The sequence below is a fragment of the Lonchura striata genome, chromosome W (genome assembly GCF_050655825.1).
Source record: "Lonchura striata isolate lonStrDom1 chromosome W, ASM5065582v1, whole genome shotgun sequence".
Taxonomy (NCBI): Eukaryota; Metazoa; Chordata; class Aves; order Passeriformes; family Estrildidae; genus Lonchura; species Lonchura striata.
In genome coordinates, this window is record NC_140743.1 from 14,901,615 (window position 1) to 14,918,997 (window position 17,383).

General features: G+C 42.0%; 1 protein-coding gene across 5 annotated transcripts in view; it reads right to left on the reverse strand.

The window, feature by feature from the left end:
• The window catches only part of LOC146763083 (SMAD family member 2-like), a 151,677-nt gene that overhangs the window by 64,343 nt on the left and 69,951 nt on the right, over nt 1–17,383 (reverse strand). For all 5 annotated transcript variants that reach the window (XM_085571254.1, XM_085571253.1, XM_085571250.1 and 2 more), the window contains 3 exons: nt 17,133–17,345; nt 14,875–15,012; nt 14,570–14,714 (listed from right to left, as the gene is read on the reverse strand). In XM_085571254.1, coding sequence (XP_085427380.1) covers nt 14,570–14,714; nt 14,875–15,012; nt 17,133–17,345 — 496 coding nt within the window. The remainder of the gene's footprint in view (nt 1–14,569; nt 14,715–14,874; nt 15,013–17,132; nt 17,346–17,383) is intronic.

The window sequence follows — 17,383 nt, forward strand, 5'->3', positions numbered from 1 at the left end:
CCCCTCCCCCCTTCCCTGCGGCTGCGCCTCCCACGGTCCATGTGCTTCCACCCTCCCTTTCGGCAGCAGTTTCCGCGGTCCCTGTGCCCCCACCCCCCGCGCTTTCCGCGGTCCCGTTGTTCCCTCCCTTCCTTCCGGCTGCGGTTTCCACAGTAACCCAAACATCCCCCGCTGCCCGCAGGACCGGCCGTGCCCACCGTTGCTGCGCTGGCGGCGGCCACGCCCGTCCTACGGGGTACCCTTGCACCCCTCCTGCTCCTGCCAGCAGTGGCACTTCCCCCTGCGGCGGCGGCTCCGCCGGCACCAACCCCCCCCCCCCCCCCCCCCCCCCCCGTGGCCCCGGGTCTCCTCCCTGCGGCTTCGGGTCTCCCCCCTACCCCAGCTCCGAGTGTCCCCCCGGTGGGAGCAGCCTCCGCCCCTGTCTACTCGCTCGCACCAGCTGTCCCAGAAGCGGAGATTCCCTTCCCCCCACGTCCCCTGAGGGACCCCCCCCCCCCCCCCCCCCCGGTTTCTTCTCCTCCTCCCTCTGGCTTTCGCTCCCCCTCCGCTGGGTTCCGCGGTTGCTCCCCCGGGTCCGGCCTTCCCCCCCCCCCCCCCCCCCCTTTCTGGTAGGGAAGCTAATCAGAAAAACCTCTCCTGTTTACACACCAAAAGCTCCAAGCATGAAGTGTACCCCGGCTGGAGTTCTGGTGCAGATTCTAGGACATCTGCCTCTACCTTAGATGACAGTGATTCCTCAGATTCAGACGGTGAATTTGAGGATCTCTGGGTTTAAATCAGAGAAGCAGCTCTGGATAAGAACTGGGAGTTCACTGAAAAATTAAAAGTCCTTGCTGCCCCAGTTAGACACAAAGGGGGTTCCCCCCCAAATGGAAAGCCATTCCTTATAGTGAGCTCAGAGGGCTTTGCAGAGCCTCCAAACATTTTGGCCACTATTCTCCATATTTTAAAAATCTTGTACAAGTAACCTTCTCAACTCATGTGCTTGTCCCCCATGATCTCCAACATGTTATGTTTCTCCTATCACCCACAGAGCTACTTCTGTGGGAATCAATTTGGAAAAAACAATTAAAAACATTGGTACAAAATTACCAATCGGAGGCCAGCTGAGCTTATCTCACTGTAGACCACCTGAGCGGGGAAGGAGAATATGAAAATGCACAAGCCCGAAATCTATCCAAAGCTATTTTAGAGGACATTAAAAATGCTGCCCAGAATGCTTTATTCCAAACACCTGATGGTATCACCCCACAACAAAGTTTTGCTGACATTCATCAGAGCACTTATGAAACATATATTAAATGTCAGATTAAAGACACTATTGATAAGCAGGTCAATTGCCCAAGGGCCAGAGAAGAGCTGCTCAATAAACTAGCAGTGTCCAACGCAAATGAAAATTGCAAAAAAATTATAAGGGCACTCCCTCCAGACCCTGAACCCACCATTCATCAAATGGTGGAAGCCTGTTCCTATCTCACAACTGCTGAACATATAGTAGCCATGGCAGTCAGCAAAGGAGTAGCTGAAGCCTTTGTAGCACAAAACAAACAAAATATGCGATGCTACAAGTGTAATGAACTTGGTCACCTCAAGGTGGAATGTGATAAGGACTTTGTGCAGAGACACCCCTCCACTGGTTGTTCTTCTGCATGCTTAGACTGTAAATAACATTTTAAACACTGTCCCAAATTTCAGTATCACCAGCATATCCAGCATAAGCCCTCTCAACAGCAGCACCAGGGAAACTTCCGTGAACCGCAGGACGACCCTGCGTGATGACACCGAATGCCAAGCTGTTCTGTACCCCTTTCCCCACCATCCTGGAAAGCCAGAGCACCGACAGACCGTTTGTGATGATGAGGAAGAGCTCCAGTTCTCTGAGGTCTACCAATACGTTCAGGCAGGAACACGACGCACGCTGGTAAGCACCCTTTCCATCCTGCTTGAGGATAAGGAGATCTACCAAATTCCAACTGGTAAATTTGGACCCTCTAATGGACCAAGGGACATTTTAATCATAGGGGACTCTAGTATTGGACCAGATAGTTTGCAAGTATTACCAGAAGTCCAAACTTTGGGACCAAGGGATGAAATTACTGTGACTGTCTCATGTGTACACCCACCTTGGTATTTGTCTAAGGGTACAACGATTGCCCAAGCCTTCCTCATGCCCACCTGGACTGACATTTTGCCAGAAAACCCTACAGTCTTGTCGGCAGAGACTGTGGGCTCAGACAGACCTATTTTAGAGTGTGGTTTGTTTAACAAAGGGGACAAAGTTTTATCTTCCAGGTGTAGCAGACACTGGAGCAGACATGACTATCATTTCCCGCTCTGAGTGGCCACAGGGCTGGGAACTAGTGCCAGCCAATGGAGTCATCTCTGGGATTGGAGGAGCTGCCACCTCTATGCGAAGTAAATGAACAATCCTTATCCAAGGACCTGAAGGTCAGGTAGCCACAGTAAGACCTTTCATGGTAAGGGCACCCATCACCTTATGGGGCAGAGACCTATTGTCTCAATGGGGAGCAAGGCTAGAAATTCCCTCACCACCACAGGATTTTTAATCGGGGCCACTGTAGATGTAGAGCACCCAACCACACCGCTCACCTGGAAAACTGATGAACCAGTGTGGGTTGATCAGTGGCCCCTCTCAGATGAAAAGTTAAGGGTGCTCGAATCCCTAGTGCAAGAGCAGTTGTCCAAGGGCCACACAGTACCATCCGTTAGCCCTTGGAATACCCCTGTCTTTGTCATTCATAAACCAGGCAAAAACAAGTGGAGGCCCTTACAAGATATCAGAAAGAGCAATGAGGTCATTGAGGACATAGGCTCTCTGCAGTCTGGCCTACCCTCACCCTCAATGCTCCCCCAAGATTGGAAATTAACAGTCATTGATATCAGAGACTGCTTTTTTAACATCCCGCTTCATCCCAGAGATGCCCCGAGGTTTGTATTTTCTGTACCATCAATAGACAAGCTCCTCTCAAAAGGTATCAATGGAGAACTCTTCCTCAAGGCATGAAAAATTTCCTGGCTATCTGCCAAATGTTTGTTGCTCACGTTCTCTCACCCATTCAAGAGAAATTCCCTGATGCAATAATTTTTCACTACATGGATGATATTCTAATTTGCACTGAGACTGACTATTATTTAGAGACTGTTCTTAAAAAGAGCATTCAGGCCATCGAAGGAGCAGGATTTGAAATTGCCACCAAGAAGATTCAACGGACTTGCCCGTGGACCTACCTAGGACTCCGGATCAGCGAAAGGACCATCGTACCCCAGCAGCTCACCATCGAGGACAACCCGAGAACTCTGAGGGACCTACATCAGCTATGTGGGAGCATCAACTAGGTTCATTCACTGCTGGGAATCACAACCGAGGACCTCGTGCCCCTCTTCAACCTCCTGTGAGGCTGCGATGACCTCAATTAACCATGGACAATCACGCCAGAAGCCCGGGTAGCGATCCAAAAGGTATCAGAAGCACTGCCCACGAGACAAGCCCACTGCGCTGATCCCACCCTACCCTTCCAATTTGTCATTTTAGGTGAGGCACCAAAGTTTCATAGTCTCATTTTCCAGTGGGACCCCACTCTGAAAGATCAGCTGTTAATTATAGAGTGGATGTTCCAATCACATCAACCACATAAGACTATCATTACACCCCAGGAGCTGATGGCTCAGCTCATCATAAAAGCCAGATCACACCTCAAAACCTTAGTAGGGTGTGAGTTCACATGCATTTACCTCCCAGTGAAATCAGGCGAGCTGGAAGCTCTGCTCCAGACCAATGAAAACCTCTAGTTTGCTCTTGACATCTACCCAGGTCAAATCCCTATCCACCTACAGAAACATAAACTATTTAATGAGTATTTTATTTTGGTCCCAAAATCATTGAAAAGTAGAACTCCTATAAAGGCACTAACTGTTTTTACTGATGGCTCTGGAAAATTCCACAAGTCAGTTATGACATGGAAAAATCCTGATACTCAGGAGTGGGAGTTTGATGTTCAAATTGTTCAGGGGTCCTCACAAATCGCAGAATTAGCAGCCATTGTCAGAGCCTTTGAGAAGTTCAAACCACCCTTGAATCTGGTTACTGATTCAGCCTATGTTGCTGGGATAGCTGAAAGAGCAGAACATTCTTTGTTAAAGGAAGTCCCAAATCCAGATCTATACAGTTTGCTTTCGAAGTTAATGTACCTCCTCTTCCACTGAGAGCAACCATATCACATTATGCATGTGAGGTCACACACTGACCTCCCAGGACCAATTACAGAAGGCAACTGGAGAGCAGATCTCCTAGCCATGGCAGTTCAGACCACCCTACCAGACATTTTCAATCAGGCCAAATTGAGCCATTAGTTTTTCCACCAAAATGTGCCAGCCCTTATCCGGATGTTTAAAATCACAAAGGAACAGGCAAGAGCAATTGTAGGCTCCTGCCCCAATTGCCAGGATTTTGCTTTACCCTCCTGTTATAGGTTGATAGGGAGGTGAGTTTTTTTGGGAAGTTGTGGTTAAACTAATTAGTAGTTAGTTTTAAATATTGATATTTGGTGTAACTATTAAAGACTTAGATATGCCTTTGAGAATATACGGAGTTAAAAGTAGAACATTTTTAGAGGAATTTGTTGGTTTTTTTTAGTTAGTGAAGAGTTTAGATTTTTAAAATTTAATTATGTTAGGTGGGGGAGGGGAAGTTATGTGGTTTAAATTAAAGTAAGTTAGGAGTTTTAGATAGAGAAGGGGGTGAAGAGAATAGAATTGAGTTGGTTTTTATAGGATGGAAAGGTAGAGAAAAATTGAAATGTTTTTGGGTTTTTTTTTAGAGGGAGAGAGATAGAAAGTTTGTATTACTTAAAAATTTGATATTATGTGTTAGTAATATGTTGGTAGAGGAGAAAAAGAAGGGCGGGGAAGGTGTTTAGTTGTGGGAGTTTTGGGTAGTTGAGATTTTAGTTGTTTTGGGAGTTTGAGATTTTTAATTTTGTTTTAGGTAAAGAAAGTTTTGTGAAATATTGTTTTTCTTTGATTTAAAAAAGAAGATAAATAGTTTAAGACTTGAAATATTAAAAGATAGAAAAGAAATTTTAAGTAGGAAATGATAAAGTATCTTTTAGTTAAACTTTTTTTGTATAACTATAAACTAATTCTCCTCAACACAGAGACTACATTTAAGAGAATGTAATGACAAACTAAAAAGTACAAGAGTAAAAGTAGCCTGCTTTAGTGAGTGACATCATGTACAAAAATAAACAGAGAAAAGTTAAAGAAGGTATAGTAGTACTCTCTCTCTTTAAAGAAGATCTCTATTCTCGAAACCCTCAACCCTAGAAGAAAATAGAGGGGGCTGTTGTCATAAAATAAGAAACCGTTATTCTTTAGTACTTAGCAAAGCATCCTTAAAAGAACCCTATAAGCAGTTTCAGTCCATAAACAGTAGTAAGAGAACTGTACATAGAAAAAAGATATCACAATAACAAATTTTCTCCAAATAGTAACTATGTGTAACATAAAAACATTAGAAAGTTTCAACTGTTTCCTGCAAAAAACTATAGTACAAGAGAGACTCCTGTCTCCCTTAATAAACTAAAAATTAATTATTTAAGTAGTAGTAACTTAATAAAGAATCCAAAGTTTTGTCTCACTGTGTTTTAGTAGAAATTGAGTAGAGGGAGGAGGAATGTTTCAGAAAGTTTTCATTGTAAATTCTGTGTGTTCCTTTTATTATAGTTGTAAGTTAATAAAGTTGTTTTTCCTTTATTTCTAAGCTTCAACCTACTTTGCTCTGTTTCTAATCACATCTCACAACACTCATTTGAGAAAAATATATTTTCATAGGTACACTGTCATTATGCCAACATCAAACCATGACATTTTTGGTTACCTGACTGGGAATCAAACCTTAAGCAAGTAATAAGGTGAAAACTGTGACATAAGATCAAAGAAGTATAAGAACAAAGCATGTATTAAGTTATAAAGTTAAGGTAGATTAATAGTGAAAATCCAGGGGTAGAGGTTTAGTGTAAGTTATTAAGTAGAATTATGTTAAATGTAATTTTGATAATTTTAGAAATGTGTGTTCTCAGAGGCAAAGGGTAGTGTCATAGGTTGACAGGGAGGTGAGTTTTCTTGGGAAGTTGTCAACAATCAGTAGTCAGCTTTAAATATTGACACCTGGTGTAACCACTGAAGACCTAGACACACCTCTGAGAACACAGGAGTTAAAAGCAGAGAACTGCCAGAGGAATGCTCCCCTTTTGTTCCAGTCAGTGAAGAGTTCAGACCTCCCCTACCCAACCACAAGCTAGGTGGGGGAGGGGAAGCCATGTGGCCTAAACTAAAGTAAGCCAGGAGCCCCAGACAGTGAAGGGGGTGAAGAGAATAGAACCTAGATGGCCCCTTCAAGACAGAAGGGTAGAGAAAAACTGACATGTCTTTGTTCCCCCCCAGAGGGAGAGAGAGAGACAGAAAGCCTGTATCACATGCCAGCAATAGCCAGCAGAGAAAGAAGGAGAGGGGGGGAAAGGTCCCCAGACATTTGAGTCCTGGGAGCCCGAGACTTTTAACCCTGTCTTAGGCAAAGAAAGCTTTGCAAAACACTCCTCCTCCTCGATTTAAGAAGAGAAACAGTCTAAGACCTGAAATATCAAAAGAAGATAGAAAAGAAATCCTAAGTAAGAAGAAATTATAAAGTGGCCTTTAGCTAAAATTTTCTTGTATAGCCATAAACTAAACATCAAACCATAACACCTCCATGGGGGCCGGGGTTAATCCCTGAGGCCTCAAAAGTTTACAGCTGTGGCAAAGAGATGTCACACACTATGCACCTTTTGGGAGACAAAAATACATTAATGTGTCCATAGATACATTCTCTGGGGCTGTATTCGTATCTGCCCACTCAGGAGAAAAGGCCAAAGACGTCGCCAAATATTTTTTTCTAGCCTTTTCCACACTAGGCATCCCCCAAGCCATCAAAATAGATAATGGTCCTGCTTACATCTCCAAAAATTTCAAACAGTTCCTAGATCAATGGGGGTTGAAACACACCACTGGCATTCCTCACTCTCCAACAGGGCAACCTATTGTACAGAGGGCTCACCGTACACTCAAGACAGTCCTTGATCAGCAGTGCGGGGGAGCTGAAACACTACCAAATGTAGAAAGATTATGTAAGGCTCTCTATATTATCAACTTTCTTAATAATTCATTCACAAAGCCAAACCCCCCTATTATCAGGCACTTCTCCAACACTAGCAGAGCTCAACTCACTGAGAAACCCCCTGCACTGATCAAACACCCAGAATCCAATCAAATAATGGGTCTATTTCCATTAGTTGGGGCAGAGGCTATGCTTGCGTGTCTACAGAATCTGGTGGATCCCTGGTAACGTCAAGCCGTTCATTGAATCGCCAAGTGCAGCTCCCAGAGACACTTCCCTGGAACCTCAGAGACAGGAAAGACACTAAACTTGGGCAGCATGGAGGAGGAGAAGGAAAAAGATTGTAAACACAAAGGTCCCTTACAGAAGAAGATGATCCTCCACTGCTCCTGAAGACAAAAGACTCTGTTGAATTTTATTCACTCATTGTTTGAACTATTACCCCTGTTTAGTTGGTTTTACCTATCTTGAGTTTGCTACACTGTTATCCCCCCTTGTTTTCCCACCCCTTTTCTGCTTAGTAAAAACTGAGGGGATAAAAAGGGAAGGTAGGAGGGGCTGTAAAGGTTATACAAATCTAAAAAGAAATCCATTTTCTCAAACTCACTGATCAACTCATCACCCCCAAGCATCCTGCTGTCTCTGGCAGCAGGGAACCTCCAACTGTTCCAGATAGGATTTTGGATGCTCCTCACCTTTCCATCAGTTTGTGCGTGGATGGTCCCTCAGCCCAGTCAGAACATCTGGGTCACACTAGCCAAGACTTTACAGCAAGACAATCTGTGCCTGTCTATGGGCAGCGTGGGCAACCTGTTGTCCACGTGTCTGGTAGGGATTCCCTTGGTAGCAGATGAGTGGCCTATCGCTAACTCAGATCTCCTCCGCACCACAGGCAAGAGGCCCAATCTGGTAGACACTTGGGATGAGTGGACAAAGATTCTGCCAAATGCTATAGAGGAACCCCAAGAAGTGGACTTGCTGGGGTCCTCCAAAGCAACTTACTGTGTCAAATTTTATTTTAGATGATCAAGTCAACATTGGCCAGAAATTGACCCAGCAAAAAACACATACAGAAAAGACATATCACCAATTAACAAAGCCTATAATAATCTAAATTGGTGTAATTACACCAGTAACATACTCTCTGTGTCCTCACTCCACCCCAAAGTGTTGCCCTGGGGAATGTTTTTTATCTGTGGTGACCGAGTGCGGGCTGGGGATCCCCTCACGTCTCCAGGGGGGGGGTCCCTGTAGCCTTGGCAGGCTTTCTACCCTCACTCCAAACATTACATTATTACATAATTGGAAACAAAAAAGCAAATTGGCACACCAAAAGAGATCCTATTCTGAATTTGATGAAAATTGCAATAGCCAAGTTTATAACTGGAACAAAGTAAAGAGAGTCGCGGTTTCACTTTTCTTACCTTGGGTGGCTGCAGCTAAGGCTCTCAGTGAGCTTTCTCACCTGGAGTGTTGGGTTAGTAAGCAGGCAAATGCTACCTCCACTGCCACTCAGTGACCTGCTTAGTGACACAGGCTACCAGGCATGCAACATTGCAAAACAGAGCCGCCACAGACTTTTTACTGCTTGCCCATGGACATGGCTGCCACGACTTTGAAAGGATGTGCTGCCTCAACATCTCTTCACACTCAGAATCCATCCACACAAGCATCCAGAAGCTGAGGGAGCAAAGAAAGGACTTAAAGATGGAAAAATACCCAGATCGGATCAATGAACTTTTTGGAAAGTGGGATTTCACAGGATGGGTTGCATCTTTTGTTAAAGGAATTTTTTGGATTGTGATAGTTGTTTTTATCGTTTTAGTCATGTTTCCCTGTCTAGTTAAGTGCATGCAGAAGTCCATTGGGGAGGTCTTCTTAGTAAGAAAAAACAGGGGAGTTGTAGCATCCCATGAACTCTCTCCCCTCAGCCAATTCCCAAGCTCATTGCCTTGGAAAGACTTACCATAGATTTCATTCCTCCTGTGGGAAAAGGCAAGATTCTCCCATGGACCTCAGTCTCACTGATCCCTATATTTTGCAACCTACCCTGGTTTCTCCTTTCCCTGTTTCCTCATTGGTTGAGTACCCCTGGTGGCTGCCCCCTCTCCTCTGGAGACCAATCCCTTTTGCCCTGCCCTTAGCTCTGCCCCTCCCCTGCCATTCCTTCCCCTTCTTAAGCGTACCAGAGTACATGCTCTCGCTCTTTCGTTTGGGTTTCCTTCAGCCACCACATGTAATTAACCTTGCTGGAATAAAATCCTGCAAAGAGCCTTCTGCCTCTCTTGCTGAGCCACCTGTGATGAGTGTTATGTGTGGATCTGACTGCATTGCCTGAATGTTAACCCAACCTGCTTTTCTACAGGAGAGGTTTGTTGGGAACAGATAATAGGCAGCAGCACCCACCATCCTACTCCCCCATTTTTACTCTGGGGGAATTCTGAGAAAGCTCAGAGAAAGAATTAAAACAATCCTTAATCTTTGCAGCTGGTGTTATTTACTTGTAAGATGTTTACAAGAAGGGTGTTGTTCCTAATTAGCCAATGATGTGAGGGGTGTTGATTGAGGACCAATCAGGTCCAGCTTTGTTGGAACTGTCTATAAAAGAATGTGATGGCTAATAAACTCCGCATTTGCCTTCTGAGAACATAGGAGTCTATGTCACTTCATTCATCCGTCCCTAATACAACAGCGACAAGTTGTGACTGCTTTAGGGATACAATGGAACCTCCATACGCCCTGACACCCCCAGAGTTCAGGCTGGGTTGAAAAGATTAATAGAGAAATAAATACCTCCTGAAGCTGGTGATAGAAACTAAGATGCCATGGGTACGGCTCTTGACACTGGCTTTGGCAAGAATAAGGGCCAGACCCAGGGGAGATATGAAATTATCTCCCTTTGAATTGATGTTTGAAATTCCTTACCCTTGTAATTCTCAGCCTAATGGGGGGGGGTAGAGATAAGTGATGTATATCTGAAACAATATGTGGCCTGGATACTGCCTCTTGTGAAATCTCTTCAACAAGAAGTTCTGCTGGCACAGACCCAGCCTTTGGACTTTGCTGTTCATAACATCCAGTCAGGAGACTGGGTCCTAGTTAAGGATTGAAAAGAAGCACCACTGGTGACCAAGTAACATGGACCTTTCCAAGTGTTGCTGACCACAAAAAACAGCTGTCAAGACAGTTGAACACGGGTGGACCCATCACACTCGGGTCAAGGTCTCTGAGGCCCCGGAGATTTGGAGATCTCAGCTGGAGGAGAAGGATGGGAAGCTGCAACTGACCCTCCGCAGGAGTGGACTGGAGCAGCAGCCAGTGTGTTGACATTGGGGGAAGCCTTGTGTGCCTACCCACAGGCTGTCTGCTGAAATAGTCTGTGTGGGCATCCCTCCTCTCGGATCTCCAGTCATTGGGGGGCCAATCCTCGCTGGCATTGTTTTCTTTATGTTAAGCTGTTTCTGTGCCTTCTCTTACCACAGGTGGTGTGGAAGACAACGTGAAAGTGAAAATTAGGTTAGGAGATTAGATTACACTGTTAGAATGTTTCTCTTAATAATCTTACCCTTATATTGTCAGTTAGGTTGGGGCCAAAAATGGGAAAATAATTTTTTAACCTTGGGAGAAGCAGCAAAAACCTTTAACCTTAGCAATTGTTGGGTCTGTGGAGGGCCAGGGGGATCTGAAAGCTGGCCACTCATGGCCAGCCCAGTCGAGCCTAAATGGTGGGTTAGCATCCTGAGTGACGTCCATAATGGAACAGGATTTTGGGATGAAGAAGGAAGTCCATAGCAGCTTCATTCTTCTGAAAGAGGCATTTATTGTCTAAATAGAACAGGAAACATATATGGGAAAAAGCATTTGTGACTGGACTTTATCTTTGGGTTTAGATTGTTGGACCCCCAACTGCTCTCCTTATGATTGTTCCAGATATCAAGGCAGATGGAATCAAATGCATGTTAACCTCACTAATGCTAGCTGGGTAAGGTGTTCCTTCCATAATTACAAAAAATATTTTGAAGGCTGCAAAGCAGTGGGGAAGGATAAGTTTTTTAACCCCTTATTTTTAAGCTGCCCCCAAGATAATTCCACAAGTAAGACACATGTTGTCCGTGACTATCAGTGGAAGTGGCAACACCAGAACGGAACTCAAACCCTTTTTAATAGGTTCTGGTCCAGATCTAACAAAACAGATCTGGGATGTAACTGCAGGTGGAAACCTCATGTGGGAGCTTGGACATGCAAATACTGTGATTTTTATGGCAGGGCAACCATAGTCAGGGGACCACTAGGCCCAGGAAGCAAGCTATATTTTGACCCACCAATTGATGATGAAAATTGGAAAGGTCCCTTTGCCAATAGGACCTGGGCTTTAAAAGGGGATTACTGGATTTGTGGCCAATATGCTTACTGCAGGTTACCCCCAAACTGGTCATGGATATGTTATGTAGGGTATATTAGACCATTGTTCTTTCTGCCACCACAAGTTTAGGGGAATCAGTTAAGAATCAAGGTATATCATAATCTAATTAGAGAAAAGTGGTCAATTGCTGTATCCTTGGCTGGAGGGAGCACCCAAAAGTGGGGTGAAGATGAATGGCCACTTGAACAAATTATACAACACTATGGACCAGCCACATGGAATCCTAATGAATTAATATCAGGTGCCAGAGAACTAATTTATAATTTAAATTGGATAATTAGGTTACAAGCTGTCTTTGAAGCAATAATGAACCAGACGTGCAGCTATCGACCTCCTTGCTGACCAATCTACTCAGATGAGAAATGCACTATTTCAACATTGGATGGTATTAGACTATTTATTAGCAGAAGAAGGGGGAGTGTGTGGCAAATTAAATTACTCAAACTGCTGTTTACAAATGGATGACAATGGAAAGGTGGTGAAACAAATAACAAAAAGAATAAGAAAGCTCATGTATCGGGTCCAAACATGGAAAGGATGGGAATGGGACATGTTTTCATGGTTACGTCGTGGATGTCGGAGTCCAGGACATCCTTCTGGCTGCCCTGGCTGTCTCGAGACCCTGGCAGGGGGCTTGGAGACATTGTCACGAAGTCAAAAACACCTGTGGCTTCGATTTTAGCCCATGGAAAAAACTGCCAACTTTGTATGAGGAATTACAAGCCACAAGGGTTTGAGTATTGTGATAGTTAAATTAACACAGGGTGAAAAAGTAGAATTTTGGGGTTTTTAGAATGGGGTTCAAAGGGACAAGATGGAGGGATTTGGGCGTGTCCTGGCCCTCTTCTCCTTCTCCTGGTCCTCCATGTCTTGCTGTGATGGTGACACTTCTATTGGTTTAAGGTAGAGACACACTGTCTAACAAGTGATAGATATTGGCACACTATTGTAAACATAGTACACGTAGTTTTGAGTCTAAAACGTAAACGCCGCTTGAGACTGGGGACAGAATACCATGGCCGACCTGCTAGACAAAACTCAGCAGATCAGAGAAAGAATGTTATAGATAAGGAAAAATAAACAACCTTGAGAAGCCGATCCTATGCATTCAGACTCCTTCTTTGGCTGCACGGGCTGGGAAACAAGGACTTTTACAATTTTGGGGTCATCCCAACTCCCAGACCCCGAGAGGTGGACTATGGGTTAAACAAATGCTTTTCTTCCTCTTATATGCTGTAGCAACTCTAATCTTTTTACCATGCATGATCCCTTGCTTAGTACAACTTATTCAACATGTGATCAAAGGGATGAAGGTAGTAGCCATGCCTACTGATACAGAGATGGCTACAAAAGGACAGAAATTGATGTCACTGCAAATAATTGCAAAACCAAAAAAGACCCAGGAACAGGAAATTAAGTCAATGATAACTAAAGTTTGTAAAGACATTTTAAAAAAATAAAAGACAAGGGATTGAGAGGAATGAGGGATTTGTCTTTACAAACAAACTGTGTGTCTGCTGGTAGATAAAACTAGCACTGAGAGATAAAACAAACAATAGGAAGGATTCCACTGATTGATGAATGGAAAAAGATATTTGCCTTTACAAACTGTATGTTTGCTGATAAATGAAATAAGATATTGAAAGATGAAAGAAACAATGGGGAAAACCCCTAAATTCCATAAGAATTAAAAATTTTAAAAGGAAGGTTATACATTAGAGGGAAATCTTCGGTATCAGGTGTTTTGGGAAGTCTGTACTTCTCAAGTACTTGAGCTAATGGGGAAAGAGAAGGGAAATGCGAACAGGAAATTAGGATAAAAAGGAGGCTGCATCCTCCAAAAATTTGAGAGACCCCAGGGGAATGCCCTATGGCCTCTCCCTTTATTCAAATAAAGTAAAAGGACTCCTCTGTCTCCTTTTTGGATGTAAATCTCTGATGTTTGTGGATTAATTTTCCTGACAAATCCAATAATTCTTTAAACTTGAGCTATGTTATTTTTGTGTATCTCTTACTAACAAAGAGGTAACAATTTATTCCAGTACTCAAATTTCTCATTTCCTCTAATTAGACTTCTACAAAATTGGCTTCATTTATCTGAGAAGCCTCCCCCACATACTGATGCTGCTATTTACATGTGTATATTTCAAGAGCAGATAAAAGAAACAAACCCCCAAGATTCACAGTGGAACCTACACACCATTATTGAACTTCAGAAATTATATGGATTTTTTAAAAGTTCACTATGTATTACAATAGGGTATTGATATGTCAGACTTCATTCTTTCAGGGGACAATTTCTAGAGACGTTTAAAGATTTTGTTTAAATAAAGAATACAATTGGAATATATTAAAAAAGCAGATAAAAGGCTATTTTTTTCACTCAAAAAAATTTAGCAGTTTTACTACATAAACACAATCATCTTACTCCCACAAAGTTTCTCCATTACAAGTTCTGAAATATTTGTCAACCCTTAAATGCATGTTCTCCAGCTGTTTCATTCTGCAGAATGCACTCCAAATGACTTCAGTTCTTTCTGTCAGATACTATCAACTGCATCCCTTACCACAAGCTAATGAACTCATTATGCTCCACACAGACCAGGACAGAGACCAAAATTGCTGTACATCTAACAAACAGCAAAACATCTCACAGCACAAACTGTGAAACTTCTAGATATTGTCAGTGATTTTGCCATAATAAGCAAGCAAGCAGAACCAAGTGAAGAAATAACTTTGACAACATTCCTTGCTCAACAGCTGACTGTAATACTAAAATCAATTTCTGGTCTTTATACCTTAAAAACTCAATAGCTGGAGAGGGAGAAAAAGGAAAATATGGTGTTCAACTTGCTGACAGCATGTCTACGGTAGCACTAAGAAGACTGTAGGTACAGCTTTCAAACCAGACAGAAATAGTGCATTAGTGAAAGAAGAAAAATTAACTTTAAAATGAAAAAGAAAAGTTTTTTTACCTGTATTCAGCTCCCCATCCTTTAACAAAACTCATTCTTATGGTACACATTCTAGTAAGCTGATAAACTGCTTCAAAACCTTGATTCACAGATTGAGCCAGAAGAGCAGCAAATTCTTGGTTATTAAAGATTTTTAGGTTGCATCCTATAAAGAAAAAAAGTCCAAGGAGTACAATCAATCAATGAATATTTGTGTTTGCTACACAGAAACCCAAAACTATGAAGAAACTATTAAAAGGAAAGCAAACGTCCAGTGAATACATTCACTGAATATTTTTACACAAGACCTTTAGTAAGCTACTAACCTGGTGGAATTTTGCACACAGTTGCAGGATGCCAGCCATATCTTTGATTACAGTTGGGGCTCTGAACAAAAATTGCGCTATCACTTAAGCACTCAGCAAAAACTTCTCCACCAATGTAATAGAGACGTACTCCCCTTCCTGTAGCAAAATTCAAAAGAACTCTAGTTATTATATGACCCAAGAAAATTAACAAACGAGAGGATTTTGTTTCAGAGAGGGCCAAGGTTTTTCTTTATAACATAAACAGAAATCAGTTATCTACAGAACAACACTGCTGGGCTGACAGCTGTAGCAGGAGCAGAACACAATTAACTTGTATTTTTCCTCCAAAAATCTCAAAATATTTGAAAGAGAAGCAGAATAACTTTTGGTCAAGAGTGAGATAGAATTTTCTAGCCATGAAATGGCTTATAACCAAATCAAGATTATAAAGCCGTGTTCATTACCAAATAATGTTTTACTTAAAGAAATGCCAGAATCAAAATAAAAATATTAGGTTCAACAGAGTTAAAACTTGTGCTAGTATTAAAGTGTTGTATATGAAGCAGCACAGGCCACTATGGCTAAAAAGGAAAACACAGTGTACCACTTCAACACTCTTTGCTTACATCCACCCATACTATTTCATAACCCACTACATACCCCTTTCTCTGTAGTACTTGAACAAAATCAACAGGACTTCATTCAGCCCTATTATGAAAAAAACCCTATAAGAAATATTATTGTTCACTTTTAAATTGTGGTTTAGTTCTCTCTCTCTGAGTGGAAAAAAACTTGTATGGCTTATTTCTAGCAGAAGATAAGTAATGTACAATTGAGCTCTCAAAGAAAGCTGTTTATAATTAACAGGTTCTTTAAAGGCCATAGTTTCTATTTCCCCTTTTCTTTAAAACAATTTTTCAAACAAAATGTGAATTGGTCCATTAAAAAAAAGTGAGAGTTCCTTACATTTTTGCTTTTCCTCATAATTGATAATTTTGATTAGTTAGCACAGGTATAGCCTAGGCTTCTGCAAATCTAAATTTTTATTAGACAAGCATTTGGATTTGGCATACAGGCAATCAGAAGGTTCTATTAAAGAAGTTGAAATTTTTACTAAAAATCAAACCAAAAAACCTCATAAATGTTGCTAAATAAAAGAATCCAGAAAAAAAAGTCTAGTTTATTGAAGAACCTAAAGCCAAGACATTGCATTGTTGTTGGGATGTTGGGGGACACAAGACAGATGATAGACTTTGGACCTTATTAATATAAGAGATTTGATAAACAAAATACCTTGGCAAAAGCAAACAGAACTTTGAAAATTAGATCTAGATTGCAAGAAGATTAAATCAGACAGGTTTACCAGAAAAAGAAAATCTCATTAAACTCTGCAAGTAAGAGATGCTGTAATATGCATAAGTTTGTGCATGTGATTTTAACAAAATCATTGTATTACACATTACTAGTCTCCCTAAAATAGTATATAAGCATTTGTATACCACAATATATCGGATTCTGATCACCGAATCAGTCTTCCCCGTCTCTCTTCATTGCCGAAACATTGTAGAAAACAATATTCTTTACTAACCATTACAAAGAAAATCTTAATAATGTCAAAACAGCATGTTATCTCAACTGTAGCTTTTCCCATTTCAGAAAAGCATTAGAGTGCTATCAATGCTCATTCTGCATTTTATAAATTAGAATAAACTAAGCAACATGCTAATATGTTGCAATTAAAGCTTAAATTTCAATTATAAGCAACTCTGAATATAAATGCTACCTAGGGCAGAGCAAGTCCAATGAAGAGCCTGAAAGCCAAAAACCTGCCCCTTGGGATACTTTGATGTGTCATCTTTTTCCAGAAGGCAGAGAACAGCAACATAAGCAACAGAAATCCCCTACAGTTGAGTGGCTTTCCCCTGTGCCACTTGCATCTTGACAGTTGTGTGACTGCTGCTGCCATCAGCTTAGTGACTACTAATTGAGGAAAGGGAGATCCTTTCAGCTGTAGCTATCACTACATCTCTTCCCAATTGAAACAGGCTGTGGTAACAGAAGCAGCTATATTTCTCCTCAATTTCAGAAGCAGTGACCTCTTTATCTTTCCACTTCTGTCCTTAGCAAGAGAGATCAAGTTCCTCTTGGCAAGCCCCAAGTTCTATGGCTGGCTGCACAAGGGGGAAAGGAACCCAAAACACAGATCTGCTCATCCTACCTGGATCATTCTAGATAATTTAATGTCTAAAATGAAATTAAAGATAAGAGATATTTACCTATGTGTCGCCTTGTCATTTCCACTGTAGCATTTCTGTTTACGTTGGAAAGCAAACCTAGACAAAATCGTTCTGAATTTGATGGATCTGTAAAGCCATCTACAGTCAGGGAAGGCTGGGATGCATGGAAGGTTTCTCCCACTCTCTGATTCAATTCATAATATGCTATTGAACACCAAAACGCAGGCTCCGAGTAAGTAACTGGTTGCAAGTCTATAAAAAAAAAATTTAAAACAAGCTTAACACAGAAT